The sequence below is a fragment of the Lampetra planeri genome, chromosome 5 (assembly GCF_965212315.1).
Source record: "Lampetra planeri chromosome 5, kcLamPlan1.2.h2, whole genome shotgun sequence".
Lineage (NCBI taxonomy): Eukaryota > Metazoa > Chordata > Hyperoartia > Petromyzontiformes > Petromyzontidae > Lampetra > Lampetra planeri.
In genome coordinates this window covers 1,864,070-1,882,710 of record NC_136111.1, presented here as the reverse complement: position 1 = coordinate 1,882,710, position 18,641 = coordinate 1,864,070, and the positions used below count along the sequence as shown (strand labels likewise).

The following is an 18,641-nucleotide window of genomic DNA, read 5'->3' as shown; positions in this document are numbered from 1 at the left end:
CTGTATCACTATCGCACAATATTTGGGAAAATGTCTAAAATTATGCCTTTCAGCGGTTTCACCGAGATGGGGGAATATGGCCTCGGGTACCCACTTAAGGTTGAGGTGTTCCTCTGCAGGCACTCAACACACGCACGCACGCACTTGGGTATGCGCGTCCAGTCATCCTACCGACCACATTATTCCGTTGCTTTGCGTCCACTCTCTCCGCACGCCCGTGCCGCACAGGAGCTGGAGGCCAATGCACAGCTGCGGGAGGCTGAGTACCACTACCTGGAGGGCAAGGAGTGGAAGGCGGCCGTCAACATGTACCGCAGTGCCGACATGTGGGAGGAGGCCTACAGGGTGCGTTCCCCCCACGTGCCGTCCCTACCTTGCTCGGTCTAGAGACTCGTGCAGCCTCTCTCGGCTCTCTGTCTTCTTTTGCGTCTCAATCTTCTTTACATCTTAGACCAGGGGTCGGCAATCAAAATAACAAAAAGAGCCATTTTTTTCGAATTTGGTACAAAACTAAAAATTTCAAGAGCCGCAATGCTTCGAAGATGTACGTGCGTGACGCCACGAAGCAGTCCGTAAAGAGCCACATGTGGCTGCGGAGTCGCAGGTTGCCGACCCCTTGTCTTCATCTTTCTTATTTTAATCTTGTAATTATATTCCACAGTGTGTTGTCAACATTACGCCTAAAGATAAATAATTCATTGTCGCAGAGCTTTTGTGACCCTGTGGGTCTGTGAATGGTCACACAAGAGATTTCCATAGAACATTTTCTCCTGCAGATACTTTCAGTCAACCTTTTCACCTTAACACAATTAGTGGGTATACAAGGGGAAGTAGAAAAGTCTGATGCCTGGTATCAAGCAGAGTGACCTTGATGAAATTATGTTCATTCACTTTGTTCCCTTAAAGTTTCATTGATATTTTAGACTGACATCCCCACCTTTTATAAATGTATTTCTCTTCTACAATCACTTATTCACTGCATATGGCATTTTACCATCACTAGAGATGGCTTTTGCTGCAAGTGATTCTTTAACTGTTGAAATATGCGGAAAACGCTGTACCCATTTTGTCCAAGTTGTGCTGGATTTTCCCAAATTTGTTTTCCACATTTCTGTGGATTTTCTCTTGCATATCATTTGCAGAGGACACAATATGATTTCAACAGAACAACTCACCCTTTGTTGTAGCGCCACTTGCTCGTCTCTCGAGCCATGTTATTTTCAGTCACCCCATGGGGGTTACCCATAAATGAGGCAAGGTGCTTCTTCCCAAACGGCCGTGGAAGTTGGTCGCTGTCGCTGTGGCGCAGGTGGCCAAGTCACACGGAGGCCCCACGGCTCACAAGCAGGTGGCGTACCTCTGGGCCAAGAGTCTGGGCGGCGAGTCTGCCATCAAGCTCCTCACCAAGTTCGGGCTGCTGGAGACAGCCATCGACTACGCCGCCGACAACTGGTGCCAACCGCCCCCGTGCTTCCTCCACTAGCGCACAGCACGCGGACACCACGCGGTGTTGGTTAACAGAGCGTTTGCATGCATGTGTGTGTATGTTGAACTTGTTTCGCACCATATGGTTTAACGCAACTGCTTTGACTAAGACGTGTTTCAGTCACACTGCCTTCTTTTGTGGGTTATAGTTTGCTACGTAAATCGGTAAAATCAGTTGCAGCCATACTGGCTTCTGGACGTTGCATCTGCATTGGTGCCTGTGCATGACCTGCGAGATGGAGTCGCTGGTTAAGACTCTCGCTGTTTTGTGCTCCTCACAGTGCCTTCGAGTTTGCCTTTGACCTTGCGCGGGGAGCCATGAAAAGCAAGATGGCTGATATTCATCTCAAGCACGCCATCTTTCTGGAGGACGAGGTATTCAAGTTTGAAGTTTCATTTATTTGGTATAGCCCTGTGAGCCATGCGGCTCTTAAGTCGGGTGCAACCGCAACAAACAAAATATGAACGGAGAACATCTTAAAGCGACGACGCGCAACAGAAACATCCTGGATAAACCAGCAAATCTTCCAAAAACAAAAAACGCTGTGTGCAAAAATCCCAGTGTGATGCAAGTCAAACAATAACAAAGGAGGAGGAGGAGGTATTCCCTCCCCCGCGAGCACTGCCACGTGACGCTCTTTGATAAAAGCTGCCACTGTGTGCTGGCGAAAGTGCATACATCTTGATTATTGTTTTTTGTGTATTCTTGACTTTAATGGGAGTGAATGGAGAGATGCGGAGGCCTCACTCACCGCATGGGATTTTCCCCGCGCGTGCCTCTGCAGGGCAAGTACAAGGAGGCGGAGGTGGAATTCATCAAGGCTGGCAAGCCCAAGGAGGCCATTCTCATGTAAGCGATGGAGGTTTGATCTGTATCAGAGCAGTGGGACTGGCTGTGTCTGTAGATACTGGATAGGGGTATGATTGATAGGATCAATAGATAATCAACATTGATGTGACTGTTTGAGTCATTAGACTGGACTGGCACTGGCTATATCGGGAGTGGGACTGGTCGAGCCAATGAACACGAAGCTGTGTTTGGACTAGATAGGTTGTGACCTTTGGTCTGGACTGGCTTGGTCACTGGACAAGTATGGGTCTGGCTCTGTCGGTAATCGCAGTGCTCTGCAGGCTTCAGTGCGCATTGCAGCGATGCTCCTGTGTCAAGGTCTAATACCGCTCCCTCCATAAGCGTTGGCCCGAGTGGCCGATGCCGTGTGTGAACCATCGTTGAACTATGCTCACGGATCTCCAGGTACGTCCACAGCCAGGACTGGGACTCGGCTCAAGCCGTGGCCGAGGCGCACGACCCCACGAGCGTGTCCGACGTCTTGGTGGCGCAAGCACGTGCCGCCTTTGAGCAGCGCGACTTCCAGCGAGCCGAGGCCTTCCTGCTGCGCGCCCAGAGACCCGAGCTCGCCCTCAAGCACTACAAGGTGCCGTCGGGCAGGGAGGGTGCTTAGTCGGGGGTTTGGGCGGTATGCATCTTGCACCGCCGTGTGGCACTCTTAACAAGTCCAGCAAGGCAACATGTCACATGCCTGTCATCCAGCGCTTTGGAGGCAAGGGTCAGTGGATCACACAGACTAGTGAAACTCCAAAACCAAATGGGCTGTGCGGTGGCCAGAAGAAGGAAGTACAGAAAATGAATTTGTTTGTGAGCCCATCTACGCCAACCTTTCAATGTTTGTGTTGTATGTGTAGGTTTCCTCTGGTTTCCTCGGTTAATAAAATGCATTATTATTTGGATACCCTCTCCACAGTCGCATATCTAACCGCCTTCTAAAATCCTTATCTGAAGGAATGGCCTTGGTTTATTCTACTTCACCAACAACTACAGAGTCCGCAATTAACTTGCATATTGACCTTTAATATCACTTTTGAAGTGGCAATGCAAATGAAGAGGTATTTTTTTTTATCATGATAGGCCTTCCGCTCTGACTCCGCATACCTTGTGCGCAGGAGGCACAGATGTGGAGCGACGCTATCCGCATCTGCAAGGAATACCTTCCGGGCAAGCTGAGCCAGCTGCAGGACGAGTACGAGAGCCAGGCGGCCGGCAAGGGCGCACGGTGAGGCCTTGCACCGCCCAGGGCCCTCAATCTCTCTCCATGAACTACCGCCCCCACACAGAGCTCTGCAAGCAGATGCCGCCCCTCTGCAAAAAAGGCCGTACCTGAAGGGCCGTGACAGGCTCGGGCAATGGAGTGCAATTGTCACCAGTAGGAGTGGCGGTAGGATTCCTATTGTTAAAAAAAATAATCTGAATGCTGCTCCCTCTTGAGATGGCAGCTTCCAACCGGATTACAGAGGTTACTCGACTGTCCGAGGTTGTGCCCTGTCAATCGTTGTTCATCAAACACAATTTTTTTCAACAAACTCTGCTGTATAAGAATAGGTTTTCCCCTTTCTAGCAATAAAACAGGTGTTAAGATGCTTAAACACCAAACTGAAACCTTTTGCAAGGAATCATGTCTGCATTACCCACACATACTTGTGGTGAAAATACAAACAAGAAACATGCTCTGACAGTATATGTATTGTCTTTGAAACTGATTGGTCCACACCAGAGACAGCTTTCTTTAGAGCCTCGCCTCAAACAGTGTTAGACCAGATGACGCCAAAAGGTGAACAGCACAAAGACAATGCCACTCTCAGGACATTGAGAGCTCGGGGTGAGCAGCTACAATATGGGACCTCCTTTACCAGTATCAAAATATTCCTTGCAAAAGGTTTCAGTTTGGTGTTTTAACATCTTAACACAACTGTTTTATTGCCAGAAAGGGGAAAACCTATTCTTATATTTTGATACTGGCAAAGGAGGTCCCGCAAACTATGCTGTCATTGACTGGACAAAACTTGCCATTCGTTTCTCATATTTAAATGCATAGGCAGTAATATATTGACAGTGATGCTGGTCAGTCCACTGCTGGATGAGGGCTTCCCCACGCCGTGCAGGTGATTGGGGTTATTTGACCATATATTACCTCGCTGGTCAGTGCAGGTTTATGAAGGTAGCCTGCAATTGGGAGCATAGAAGTACTCTGTTGCCCTCTGCTGCCCACCACATAGCTCCACAGCCAATAACCTGCATGTGCACGGTAGTCGCCCATCCAAACACTATCCAGGCCCAACTCTACTTAGCTTCCGAGATATGACAAGATCGGATGCGCTTCGGGTGACCTGGCCATGGGCGATGACGACGACGACTCCCCAGTTTAACGTCCTCCCGTGGCCTGCGGCTCGTCGTTCGTGTGGCCCGCCAGCCCCTCCGCGGGTTTGAGAGAGCCGTGCGTCTGTGTGCGCCGTCGCAGGGGCGGGGAGGGCCAGGTGGAGCAAGCTCGCGAATGGGAGCAGTCGGGCGAGTACGCGCGTGCCGTCGACAGCTACCTAAGGGTGGAGGCGACGGGCAACAGCCTCGTCATGGAGAAGTGCTGGGTGAAGGTATGTGACGCACGTGTCCGATGCGAGCCCACTGCCGTTGGACTTTTACCCCAACTTCTACCCTCGATAGAGCAACACTCAACTCATCATCATCAAACCTATAATCGTGCCTTAAAAACTAAGTCTGGTGATAGTCATAATGCTGACTTATTTAACCAAAACCCCGGTGCTTAGCCAATCGGTTCCCATGTTAATTCATGACACTGCTTTCAGAGTGCTGTTCAAGAGTAGTGTGGGTAATGGAAGGATTTTAAATCTTCATGGTGACGTCACACTTCGTGGCCATGTCACGAGTCCTTGATTAAAATGTATCCTTTTGCTCACAATACATGCGTGGAATTGTGTGTGTAAGACTCGAGAGAATTGTTTGTAAATATTACCTTCAGACTCGTCGAACAAACACGAGAAAATAAATTTGATAGACAATCCAAACGAGATTCCGCAAATAAGACGGTGCAAACTAGTCAAAACATACCCTTTGGATTTTCGGTCAAGTCACGTAAATAGACGTTCAGATCGTAACACAAACAATCGTCATCAGGTGAAAAAAAAATAGAGGGAGAGCTGCTGAAGCAGGATGTTTATAGGTTTGAGATGGGTGTAGCCCAAGGGTAATTGGGCAGGGCTAGAGATGGAATTTGTGTGTAGATGTAAGATCGGAAAGCTAATATACCTCCACGACTATGAATCTGTGGAGGTGGCCATTGAATTGTGAGAGATTAGCATGTCAATCTGTTATACAAAACAATTATAGATTTTCTTATCAAATAGATGACAATAAAGTGAATGGCCTGCGTGCCCATCGTTGAGGTTTGCTCCCGTGCTGCGTGTGTGGTTGTACAGGCGGCAGAGTTGGCCATCAAATTCCTGAGTCCTGAGCGAGCCACGGAGGTCGTGCGCACCGTGGGACCGCGCCTCATCGGCATCAAGAAACACAACACGGTACGTTCGCTTCTTAGCTGTGGCTCCTCGCCGGCACAGTTTTAGCCCGTGTGCACGATGGAGGCGTTGCTGATTTATGGGTACTCAAAAAGTAATGCCTCTTGTTGTATTCAGAATTACTTTTTATTTAAACCGATAAATTATACTCGATAGATACGTCAGAAGTCCTCCTCCATCTAACACGTTAAATGCCAGACCACACACGAGCCCAGGCCAACTGAGGCCATTTGACAGTTCGGTTGGACTGTGCTACCCCATCAAGCGTACAGCCCGGATCGGGCACCCCCACAATTTCGTCTGCTCGGCACTATGAAGGATGGCCAACTTGGGTAGCATTTTGAAATAACCCTTGTGTACAAGATGCTGTTTGCAAGTTGTCATGTTTCGTCGATAAATACTTTCACTCTGATGGAGCGCTGGCCTCGTTTACCCATGGGGGCAAGTGCATGCATCAGGATGGAGACTGAAATGATCAAGTAAATAAATGTCCGTGCCATTCCAATGAACAAACATCAAAATGTTTGTATCAGTTCAATAAAGAGTTCACAGGAAAGAAAAAAACGAATACTTTCCAGCATCCTTTCTAAAAAAAATAATTTCACGTGTCGGTTACTCCCGTGTGTATTGTGGATTGCCATTGTATTTGTTCAGGCAGCAGAACTCTTCCTGAACATGGACATGATCAAAGAGGCCATCGACACGTTTATCGACGGCGAGGAATGGAACAAGGCGAAGCGTGTGGCCAAGGAGATGGAACCCAGGTGTGACGGATTCCATGCCCAGGACTGGCCCACTCAGCCATTTGAACCCATCGGTAGTCGGTTGAAGACTGTCCACTGACCGAGCTCAGCGGCGATCTGAGGACAGACACTGCTGCATTCTGCAAGTGATGAAGCTGCTGCCTGGCTTGGCGCACAAGCGCACGCTACATCTGTGAAAGAGTGCTTCATAGCTCATGGGTTTCCTCCAGTCTAAATAGAGATTCTGATTCTACGTGAAATGAGTGGTGTAACGATTCACTCCTGCAGTTTGAAGAATTGTCATAATTTGCGATTTGATTCACAAGTCTATTATTATATTTAGCCGTTGTGGTGGATGTGGTATTCATTAGGTGTTTAACGATGTGTTCTCTCACCTCACACATTGATGAACTATTTATGATCCCAGGGGATCATGATTTGGTTTCATATTGTGGTGAATATGCAGCACCTACCATGGCTCCTGGGGTCACGTGAATGAATTAAATGCAGCACATACAAATCAGAAATCATTGATTCTAACATGCGTGATAGATGCGTGTATCGTCAACGTAAGAATATATTTAAATTCGTGAATTGATTTATCGGTACATACCTAGTGTTTATCTGTATAATCTATACATGGAAAGCCCTTTGTCAATCCACCGCTGGATGAGGGCTTCCCCACGGCATATGGGTAGTGGGCTTTATTTGGCCATAATTCACCACGTTGGTCAGTGTGGGTTGGTGAAGGCGGGGAGCCTCGAAGTTCAGTATTACAATTGGTTTTGCGTCACTGCCATTTTTCCCCTTCAACGTAGTATCACAGAAGTCTCCATCACCGCTATGCATCCAAGTACTATCCAGAATGTGCCGAGGTATAAGAGACAATTATCATATACGTCTGCAGAGGGCACTCAATGAAAGCCTTGTCTGTAGAGCAGTGCTGCAAGCAGGGCAGACATTGCTAAGCTTAGTGACGGCGACTGTCTGTGCTTTTCACCCACTGTTAATGTGACGCGATCTCCGTATTTAAAGTGTCCTGTCTTACGTTTACAGGTTTGAGGGGTACGTCGATGAGAAATACAAAGAGTACTTGAAAAATCAAGGGAAGGTTGACTCGGTGAGTGTGTTGGAGTGGCCTCGTTGTGTGTGCGTGCCCACCTTGGAATTGGAGTGTAATGGTTCACACCCCTTGTAGTTCAATTCGTCCTCAAAGTTCAGGGCCGCATTTCAAATCGGCTATCAATGCTTGTTTAATGTTCCGGTTAATGTAGCCATATGGGTCACATAACTCCATTGCATACGACATTACAAAAAGAGAAACATCGAGTCGTAACACAATTGTATGCATTTATCATGAGAATAAGAGGCCACTCGAATTAATGCATCATTACGCCCCTAATTATTATCATTGTAATTATGATAAATATCGAGAAATACAGCGAGTACTGTCCATGACCATGTGTGCGGAGGGCGGCTTGGTGCGTGCGAGGGGTGGCAGCGTGGAGGCTGTGCTGCCCGTTGTTCCCCCCCCACCCCGCCCCCCCCTCATTGCGGCCGGACTCTTCCCGTAGCTCGTGGGGGTTGACGTTGTCGCCGCTCTGGACATGTACATGGAGCGGGGGCAGTGGGAGAAGTGCATCGAGACAGCTGCCAAGCAGGTACTGTGAGCAAGCACATTCGTTGTCGTAACCAGCAGCACCTCCAATCACCCTCATCGCCACCTCCACTCTCATTGCCGCCTCAACTCCTACCATTGTTGTCACTTTTATCGTGACAACCATCAATATCGCCATTGTAATCACCACCTCTGTTGTTATTACCACCACCATTGCTATTATTACCACATCCACCACCACCATCATTACCACCTTTACCACCACAAGGAGCAGCACCACCACTGCCACCATCACCATTATTTGCATTACCCTCAACCCCATCACCACATCAATAACCACCAACCACCACCAAACTCGGTGATGATGAAAGATATTCTAAATGGTAGCAAGTGTCAAGACCAGTTGCAGCGATCGTGAACCCTTTCAACCAACACCACCATATTAAATACATAAATTAAGTTTGGCGTTGGATAGAAAGATGTAACCGGCCTATTTGTTCAGACCACATGGTAAATCTAATGGTGGAGTATATGCAAGCGTTAAGAGAATTACACTTGGCAGCATGACAGTTAAACAATGTAAATGTTAAGATCAAGAGTAAACATGCAGCATTGTTTGTGTTCAGTCAATAAATCTTCCTCTCTTAAGTGGGTGCGCATGATTGACACATTTACTGCACGGCACTGCAAAGTTGTGCAATTATAATATATAACCATATTAAAAGTCGCTTCGAAAATGTGTTGTTTACTACTGTCATCGATTTTTTTTCTCGATTTCTGTCGGTGTTTGTTGCTTATGCAGAACTACAAGGTGCTACACAAATACGTAGCTCTGTATGCAACGCATCTCATCAAGGAGGGGCAGGCACAGAAAGCCTTGGCTCTGTACACCCAGCACGGGACACCCGCCAACTCACAGGCACGTCCCATCGCTCGAGCCCACAGCGTTCAGACCACGAGCAATCGCAACACCCACAACAACTATATTCCCAGCAACCACAATACCCACTGTTCCACACTCACCACAAACCTTTCCAGCAAGCACTAAAAACAGCTGCAGCGCCAGCAACCACAATGGCCATTACAACTGCAGTTCCACGAATTACAACAACCACAACAGCCGCACTGGCAGCAACCACAACCACCGCAATTTCACACACTTGACAATCACAGCAGCCACAGCAGCAAACAAAACCGCAGCAACCACGACGAAGGGGGTCTCATTACACGTGTGGTTGCGGAGTCTGGCAGGGGCATCGATCACAGCACCTTCACTGACTGATATCAACAATTACGATTAGACTCAAGCCACTTCCACAGTCGCAACATCAACAATAATTATAATCCGCAACGATACGAGCAGCATCTTGAGATTTTTATTTATTTCGACACTTTATAAGTATTTCCTTGTTCAGTCGAGCACGGAATGTTTACTCAAATCTCCAATGGTGGCCCTGAGTCAGTGGTGGAAATTCCACATTCCCATGGTGCAGTCAGTGCCAGATTATCCTAGTAGCAAAAGTAGCATATGCTACGGGCCCCGCACTTTCAAGGGCCCCGCGATAAATGCTTTCAAGCTATCAATTCCGGTTCAGTGATTCTGCACTTGCTCTATTACTATAGTACTGTACTGCCTTCAACTTTTATGAACAACTGGGTGTTTAACGTTAGCGATTTGTCGTATTATCTGGTTGTATAGCAAATGAAAAAATACAATTACTTTACTGTGAAAGTTACAAATTTGTGATTTAATATTTATGTGTTTTTTATTTATTTAAGGCCCCTTTATAATATACTAGCGGGAAGTACCCGGCATTGCCCGGGGGAAAAATATATTTCAAAACGTCTCTTAAAAACATAACTATATAGATACACAAATTCTCAGCTATTGTGAAAGCCCGGCATGCCGTTTGTCTGTGCATTTGTCCGTCAACAAAATTATAAGAGGCTTGCAGAAGTCCAGAAAGTTATAGAAAGTGGGGGGTAAATAGTTGATCTAAAAGGTTTCCGAAAAATTGTCGACCCCCCACCCCCCCCCCCCCCCTCAAAATTTGTTTTGACCCCCACGTATATATACCTACATATCCTACATACAATAGAGTGAGTAGTATCTGCTGACTCTATAGTAGTATCTGCTGACTCTGCAGTTGTATCTACTGACTGTACAGTAGTCGCTACCGACCATAATAGTAGTATCTACTGACCCTACAGTAGTATCTACCGACTCTATAGTAGGAACTACTAACTCTATAGCAGTATCTACTGACTCTATAATAGTATCTGCTGACTCTATAGTAGTATCAGCAGACTATAGCGGTAGCTACTGACTTTATAGTCGTGTCTACTGACTCTGCAGCAGTATATACTGACGATAGTGGTATCTACTGACTGTAGTATTATCTACTGACTCTATAGTAGTATCAACCAACTCTATAGTAGTATCTGCTGACTATAGCAGTATCTGCTGACTATATAGTCGTATCTACCGACTCTACAGCATTATATACCGACTCTACAGTAGTATCTACTGACTGTAGTAGTATCTACTGACTATATAGTAGTATCTACTGACTATATAGTAGTATCTACTGACTATATAGTAGTATCTACTGACTCTGTAGGAGTATCCATTGACTATAGTAGTAACTAACTCTGTAGTAGTATCTACTTACTCTATAGTCGCATCTACTGACTCTGCAGCAGTATATACTGACTACAGTAGTATCTACTGACTGTAATATTATATACCGACTCTATAGTAGTATCTCCCGACTATAGTCGTAACTACTGATTCTTTATTAATATCTAGTGAATCTATAGTAGTATCTATTTACTCTATAGTAGTATCTACTGACTCTGCAGTAGCATCTACCGACTCTGCAGTAGTATCTACCGACTCTATAATAGTATATATCGACTCTATATCAGTAGCTACTGACTCTACAGTAGTATATACTGACTAAAGTAGTATCTACTATCACTATAGTAGTATCTACTATCACTATAGTAGTATCTACTAACTATAGCAGTATATACTAACTCTACAGTAGTATCTACCTACTCTACAGTCGCCAGATGCTGCCAGCCAAGGGTTTGCAGACAATGTTCATAACCTTGATTTAATCAAGTGGAGCCCTGTGATATGTAGGCTGCATAATTCATGATAAGCACAACAACAACAAGGGTTCGCTAGGGCAAATAGACTGGGTCAGAATGTATCCATCTGGCAAGGTGGCTCGGCGGTAGAGCAAGAGACTCACAATCGGAAAGGTTGCGAGTTTAAATCCTGATTGGGAGTTGACTATCATAAAATAGGCACCACTTTGTGAGGAATTAAACAATCGTGTAATCGAAAGTGGGTGAGAAGGGTGGGTTGCGTGAGTGGGTGGGCGGGTGAGTGCATGGGTGAGTGAGTGAGTGCATGGGTGAATGCGTGAGTAAGTCGGCCGGTGGGTGAATGAGTGAATTGGGTGACAATTAACCGAGGAACAATGTGGGAATATTTATAACGCCGAATATATGCACACAAACAGGGCAGTGTGTATGGGTGTGTACATGACAAACATGTTTATGATTGAATGTCGTAATTTTAAACTCTGAACATCTTTTTTGTTGTTGCCAAAAAGCAAGATTGGCATCAAAATCCACGGAATAAATTGACTATGAAAGGGACACTGCCGGAATGCGAGGCCAGGTGGAGGTTATTGTACTTGGCTCACTGACAAGTTCTCAGCTGGGATGTAGCCAGATGCATGGCATATTCTTTTAAAAGCGTTTCCTACAGGTATTTTAAAAACACAGGGCCTTACATGTGGGCAGGCAGCCAGTAGGCACACACACGCACGCACACGCACCATGGACTAGCAGCCAGGAGGCACACACACACGCGCACACATCATGGGCTGGCAGCCAAACGACGGAGCACACACAGCACGCAGGTTGCACAACGCGAGCATGAGGCCCATCTCATGCTGCAAAATGCACATTTTATCCTTCACTGATTAAGCAATGCCAACCTGTCACTCATATGCTCATTGACTCGAGCAGCTATGGTACATTTACGGAAAGATAAAGCCACATGAAATGCAGACTTGGGATACAGCTTGTCTTGAGATCAGTAACTTGTTTTCTTTAGGTCGGTGCTTCAAAGCTGCTTGGGTCAGCATTCTGCCGTCGTGCGCTTTCAGATGCACAGTAAATTGCTGCTGAATGCGAGTTGTTGCTCGACTGCGTAGGAAAATGTTTGCTGCATACTTAAAAGATTGACCTGGGTCGCCAAGGTTTGAAAAGAAATACAACAAAAAATCAGAACGAATAACTTGCACGATTCCATTAATTTTCTTGATTTGGAGACAAGATTCTACTAAAGAATTCGCCATTCTCTTTATAATATGTAGCACCTCTGCTGGATGCAAGGTTTCGATAATCCAATTTTATACAACGTATAGGAATTGTAATCATCAAATGTTACGTTCTCACAATCCATTGACGTTATTGTGAGCATATGAATAACCTTAAAGCGGAAAATCTATTAAATGTCGCATGCGTATTTACCAGTACCAGTTCAAAACGGCTGTCTCTTGCTCTGACGGCACAGTACAAATGGCATTGCGGCTGCGTACCAATCACGACACGTGCATGTGCCACGGCAGAACTTCAACATTTACAAGCGCATCATATCGGACCTGCTGAGCCTTCCTGGCATGGCCACTGGCGACGCGTACCGTACGTGGGCTGCCATGCGGGACATGCTACATGCGCTGGTAAGTAGCGCATACATGCTGGTGGGCCCCTTGATGAGACACGCCGCACCTGCTACTGAGCTGTACTGCACGGCGCTGCTTGCGGGATGCGACGACGCGCTGCTGTTTGACTGGCGCGCGCGCGTGAGGTCCGGTTGTGTCGTGTCGCTGCGTGCGTCGTGGTTGTGCACGGCGGTCAGCTGTGTCATTGTGTGGCACGTGTCATGTATTGATGGCCGTGTTTGTTGTGTCAGCTATGTGATGCGACGTTGGTCGTGTGCAATGAGGCTGTGTTGGTGGCCATGCGTGTGTCTCGTCAGTGTGAGAATTTGTCCAGGTCAGCCGAGGCGAATTCCCCGGCGCACGAGGACTTTGAGAGGCTGCTGCTCATCGCGCACTACTACGCCACGCGCTCCGCCTCGCTCACCGTACCGCAACTGGTGACCTCCCACGTCATCAAGCGTTTAATTTGCACGCGCTTAGAATAATCTGTTCTCACACACACTACTATGTGTGTATCGTGAGCATAAGGATCGATTTTAATTGTTTAATCGATACATTTATACGTGGCTACGATGAACAACAGCTGTACGACAGTGATCACTGCGATTCAACAACCGATGTGTATTTATTAATGGGTGAGGCGCGATCGCTTTCAATTCGTCCCCGAGTTGAGTATTTGTGTGTGCTCACACCGCCGATGACTGCATGTGCCGCACTCCTGTTCCATTACCACGGTTAGAACGCCATCGCGGCAAAGCTGTCCATCTCTCTACTGCGACACACGGACGCAATCCCCGCTGACAAGGCCTTCTACGAAGCTGGCATGGCTGCAAAGGTGAGCAGCCAGCAGTAGCATGGCCGAGTCTCGTGTATTCTCCACGCTCACCACCTTTTCTTCTTCACCTCACACCTCTTCTTCTCCCCTCTTCCTCCTGCAGGAAAATGACTGGGAGAATATGGCCTTCATCTTCCTGAACCACTTCCTGGATCTTTCGGATGTACGTATGGCCCACGGCCACTGTGCCCTTGTCGTCATGATGATGGTGATGATAATCGTGACCATCATTTTCGTCAACGAATGACATCTGCCAACACCCTGCCCTTCAGCGGTGTTTTTGTTGTTGGTGTATTTGACGGCGATTGCATTAACCAAGGATGCCGAACCACATTGCATGCTCGGTGCAATGTGAAGTCACACCACGCTTCTCATAGGTACATGGTGTGGTGCACCGTGTTGCACGATGTTTTTGTTTGGTGATGTGGCGTTGGGGTATGCATGAAGTGCTGTGCTGTGGCATGGCTTGGGGTGGTGTAGCCCAACGGTGTGCGGTGTGGCGTGCACAGGCGATAGAGGAAGGCAGCTCGGACATGCTGGACAACACGGATTTCACAGATACTGACATCCCACTGGAGGTGCCTCTACCAGCAACACAACACGTGTCTGTGAGTCCGGCATTACACACAAGCGTCACATATAAAGAAAAAGATCCCCATTGAGCCTTAACAGACTATTGGGGCAAGGGCTATTAGTGAGCACCGATCAAGGCCGGCATTGCACACGAGGGGGTGGGTGGCTATCACCATGCCCGGCAGCCTTCGTCTCCCCAGTGGCAATTTTTACACATTTCACCAGATACTCGTTTGAGGCTGAGTCGACTTAGGGGAGGCCCATGTCTGGTTCAAATAATCGTCACTTGTGATGACCATGAGGGAGAATCGAACTCGGGTCGCCGGGTTCATAGCGCAGCGTGCTAACCGTTGCACTACTGGTCCCCATACTCAAATCCATATTCACACACGTGCACATTTCTTACATGAATGACTTAGGGTTGTGAGAGTGTTATATTCCCTTGTATGCCTGGTTGGGGTTTTTCCCCGGTTGCTCCAATTTCCTATCACACAAGGCAAAATGCTCCTAATTTAAAAAGGGATTTTCTGAAACATCCAAATGTAGCAGGACACTTGTGAAAAAAGAGTCTAGAGTCTCAGGCTTTCCTATGTTAACAAAGAACATTATTATCAATGGCATACTCATATGTATGTTGAACTTCTCTCGCACCGTATATAGCCAACCATGCAAATCAGAGGTGCGGGGGAAGAACAGCAAATTAAATACAAAAAGCAGTTCTAAAGAAATGAGCTTTCAATCTAGATGATGATTTAAAAGTGCGTAGCTCCAGTGGCTTCCTAATATCGGTCTTTGTTTGATGGCCATGTGTACTGCTCACACTGCTCACGTGGCTCGTGCTGCTCGTGCTGCTCGTGCTGCTCATGCAGGAAGAGAAGCGCGAGGAGGTGCGCGACTGGGTGCTCACCGTGTCCATGGACCAGCGTGTGGAGCAGGTGTTGCCCTTTGACGAACGCCACACCTACGAGGCCTCGCTGGTGGCCTCCGGAACCGGCGTGCGGGCGCTGCCCTGCCTCATCACCGGTACCGCTGTGCCACGCTCACCTGCTCGGTCCCCTTTATGTGACGCTGCTGGCATCATTCACTCCCCTCCCTGTGTATCCATCGTCGTGTGGTGTGCCTGCCAATGGGGCCCTTGTGTTCTTGTTTGTTCACACGAGTAATTTCATTAACTCTACTTTGGCCCCGCACATGTGTGTGTATGTATGTGTCTTGCCATAGTTATGCCCTCCCTTCTCTATGCAATATGTGGAGCCCTTGAAAGGAACATCTTCTCAGGCTATTCTGTCTATGATCTATCCTGGATTTAACAGACTGGTTTACAGGGTGATGAGCTCACAGATCCTTGAAACATGTGGACAGTCCCATCATCAGTAAGCTCCTCCAGCAGGCGAGGCTGCATTGACTGGGTCATATAGCCCGCATGTCCAGCCACCGCATGACCAAGCGTCTTCTGTTTGGCTGGATAGAAGGGGGCTAAATGGGCATGGCACGGTCTGGAGAAGAGATGGACTGATGTGGTAAAATGCTATACGGGCAATCTGCGTTGGTACTGTGCTCTGCAGGATACCCGGTGCTAAGGAACAAGGTGGATTTCAAGCAGCCAGGGAAAACTGCCAACAAAGATGACTGGAACCGCTTTCTGATGGCGGTCAAGGTGTGTCCTTGTGTTCATGCTGTGTGTCTGCGTACGTGTGTGTGTGTATTTCTGTGGGGAGCGGTGGTGTAGCAGTTAGCGCGTTGCACTACGAACCCAGTGACCCCAGTTCGATTCCCACTCACGGCCAACATCAGTGACGATTATTTGAACCGGTCCTGGGCCTCCCCTAGGTCGACTCAGCCTCAAACGAGTACCTGGTATGGTGTTTAATCATTGCCACTCAGGAGACAAAGACGGCCAGGCGTGGTGCTGGCTACCTACCCCCTTCGTGTGGTGTGCCAGCCTTCATAGGTGCTACTCGCTAACAGCACTTGCCCCAACAGTCTGTGACAGGCTATATGGGGGATTTTTTTCTTCGTTTTTATCACTGAAATCACTAAATTGTGATTATACATCACAATCATGGCTCCCGAATGCTAAACTTTGCAGAACCCTCCTAAAGAGAGTGACGAGACTCGGTGAGGCTTTCCCGTGTAAACAAACGTGATGATAATAAACATGCGTGTCTGCGTGTGTGTATCTGTATGTGTGTGCGTGTGCATGCCACGCAGACGAGCCACAGCCCCGAGTGCCAGGACGTGATCAAGTTCCTGGGCCAGTGGTGCGGAGGAGCCCCAAGTGCGTCCTTCTCCTTCCAGTGATGCCACCTCTCCCTGTCAACCTCGACGCTGCAGCCACAGCCGCTTCACGTAGTCCATCCCGCCCGCCAGTACACCCATGTGCTGGTGCCAGTGGGCGAGCGTGGGTGCCGCGGCGAGCGACCTGTACAATGAATTCCTGACCTCTGGGTCGGAATCAGAATCTTCATTTGGACTGGAGGAATCCGATGAGCTATGAATCTCTGTTTCACAAGATGTTCATTAAGGGGCGGGTCAGCAAGTTACAAACAACAAACAGTACATAAAGAAAACGATAGGGCAAAATAGAGAAAAGGTAAGCGAGTCACGAATAATAAATACAAATAAATAAAGTATATAAGTACAAAGTGTAGAAATGGCAACACAGACACTGTGAGTTGCCTGGGAGCGCGTGGCTGAAACAATGGTAAAGGGAAGCAGAGTGTGATCGTCACCCAGATACAAACGAGTGTGGGTTGACGCTCCGTTTCAGATGACATGTGAGAAACTCGCGACCGTCTTACACCGTGCATTCGGCTCGGCGGTCCGTCTGTGTGTTCGGCTAACTTGCCACTGAGCCTGGGTTGCACAGTGAACAGGCTCAAGCCCTGCTGTTGTTTCCTCACGGTCATTTATGTGGGGAACTCACAAAAGCAATGCTGTCTGTTCTTACCAAAATATTACATTCACAGCTAAACCACTGAATATGAGAATGTGTGTTTGTCTGCTGCAGGAACATGTGCGGTGATGTGAAATGTAGATTAAAGTGGGCGTGTGATGCCATCGCACCCATTTTGGACTCGATCTGCCCCGTCGCGTTAATCGCGGCACGGGGGCCGGCGATGCTCTGAGATTCCAGTCACGGAATTACAGCTCGAGACTTGGGACCTGCTCACCAGGCTTCAAGTCTCGATCTGTAAAGTATTTAACCCTATGAAGTACACGTACTTTGTTTTATATTTAGAACCGTTTGAGATTAAACTATTTGAAACATTGCTGGCGACTTTTTTCAACATGCCCGGCGTCACTGGAAGCTACTCATTGAGGGGGGTGGGGGGGGGACGGTTGGGGGGGGGCACGGTGAGACTGTGAGGTGTATAAGGTGCACGTGATGCAAACCCGCACGAGATGGTCCCATTGCGCTGGTGCAGTGCTTCTCAACTACGATCCTGGTGGCTCTCGACGGTTCAGCTCTCCGTGATTGGGAGTTGGGTCAGCCCGTGATGTTGAGCCCTCTCATAGACCTGAATAGGACACAAGCCCCAATGGGCTCTTGTGCCCTAACTTTACAATTGTAATTTTTTGTTTCCAGTTATCCAGGCAGTCAAGTCAAGGGAGTAAAAGTTCCTGGAATAGTTTCCTTTATACGTCACGTTTAAATACATTGTTCAACAAGATTATTGGCAACAATAATGGAAATTTTAGATGCTAGCCAGCCACATGAGCAAGCCAGGTTTAAGAAAGGCTACTCTGCTGTTGACCAAATACTGTCGGTCCGATTCTGGAAAATATAAATGAATACCGAATGGCAATATGCCTAGCTTTTGTGGAATTCTAAAGCATTTGACTAATTGGAAATGATGTGGTAATCCAAGTTGAAACATATTGTTTCTGAATAAAAATAATTGAAATAAAACTATCCGCAACAATGGAACAGATACACTGAGATTTCATGAATAAAGCAAGCAAAATACAATGGAGAAGAGTCATACTAGGACTCATTCACACCTTGACTGTTATTGAACCACCTTTGCCTCTGCCCCGCAGCCTCCTACTGCCTCCAAAAAACATATTAACAACAACAATCTCGTGAGAATAGGTGTTTCCCCTTTTTTCTGGCAACAAAACAGGTGTTAATTTAAAACACCAAACTGAAACCTTTTACAAGGAATCATGTCTTGAGTTAACCACAATACTTGTGAAATCTTGATTTGAAGTTTTCGTGACTGCAGGAATCCATATTCTCTGGTTCTTTCAGTGAA

The 18,641-nt window shown here is 47.3% G+C and overlaps 1 protein-coding gene across 1 annotated transcript in view; it reads left to right on the top strand.

The window, feature by feature from the left end:
* Nucleotides 1-17,655, top strand: part of IFT172 (intraflagellar transport 172) — a 35,726-nt gene extending 18,071 nt beyond the window's left edge. Inside the window, exons 29-48 of the mRNA XM_078594028.1 lie at nt 229-345; nt 1,310-1,452; nt 1,767-1,860; nt 2,271-2,335; nt 2,741-2,921; nt 3,448-3,557; nt 4,800-4,929; nt 5,773-5,871; nt 6,523-6,632; nt 7,668-7,731; nt 8,186-8,272; nt 9,032-9,148; nt 12,882-12,992; nt 13,292-13,411; nt 13,714-13,809; nt 13,913-13,972; nt 14,319-14,417; nt 15,252-15,405; nt 15,948-16,039; nt 16,594-17,655. Coding sequence (XP_078450154.1) covers nt 229-345; nt 1,310-1,452; nt 1,767-1,860; nt 2,271-2,335; nt 2,741-2,921; nt 3,448-3,557; nt 4,800-4,929; nt 5,773-5,871; nt 6,523-6,632; nt 7,668-7,731; nt 8,186-8,272; nt 9,032-9,148; nt 12,882-12,992; nt 13,292-13,411; nt 13,714-13,809; nt 13,913-13,972; nt 14,319-14,417; nt 15,252-15,405; nt 15,948-16,039; nt 16,594-16,683 — 2,139 coding nt within the window. The 3' untranslated portion in view covers nt 16,684-17,655. The remainder of the gene's footprint in view (nt 1-228; nt 346-1,309; nt 1,453-1,766; nt 1,861-2,270; nt 2,336-2,740; nt 2,922-3,447; nt 3,558-4,799; nt 4,930-5,772; nt 5,872-6,522; nt 6,633-7,667; nt 7,732-8,185; nt 8,273-9,031; nt 9,149-12,881; nt 12,993-13,291; nt 13,412-13,713; nt 13,810-13,912; nt 13,973-14,318; nt 14,418-15,251; nt 15,406-15,947; nt 16,040-16,593) is intronic.
* The last annotated feature ends 986 nt before the right edge of the window (nt 17,656-18,641 follow it).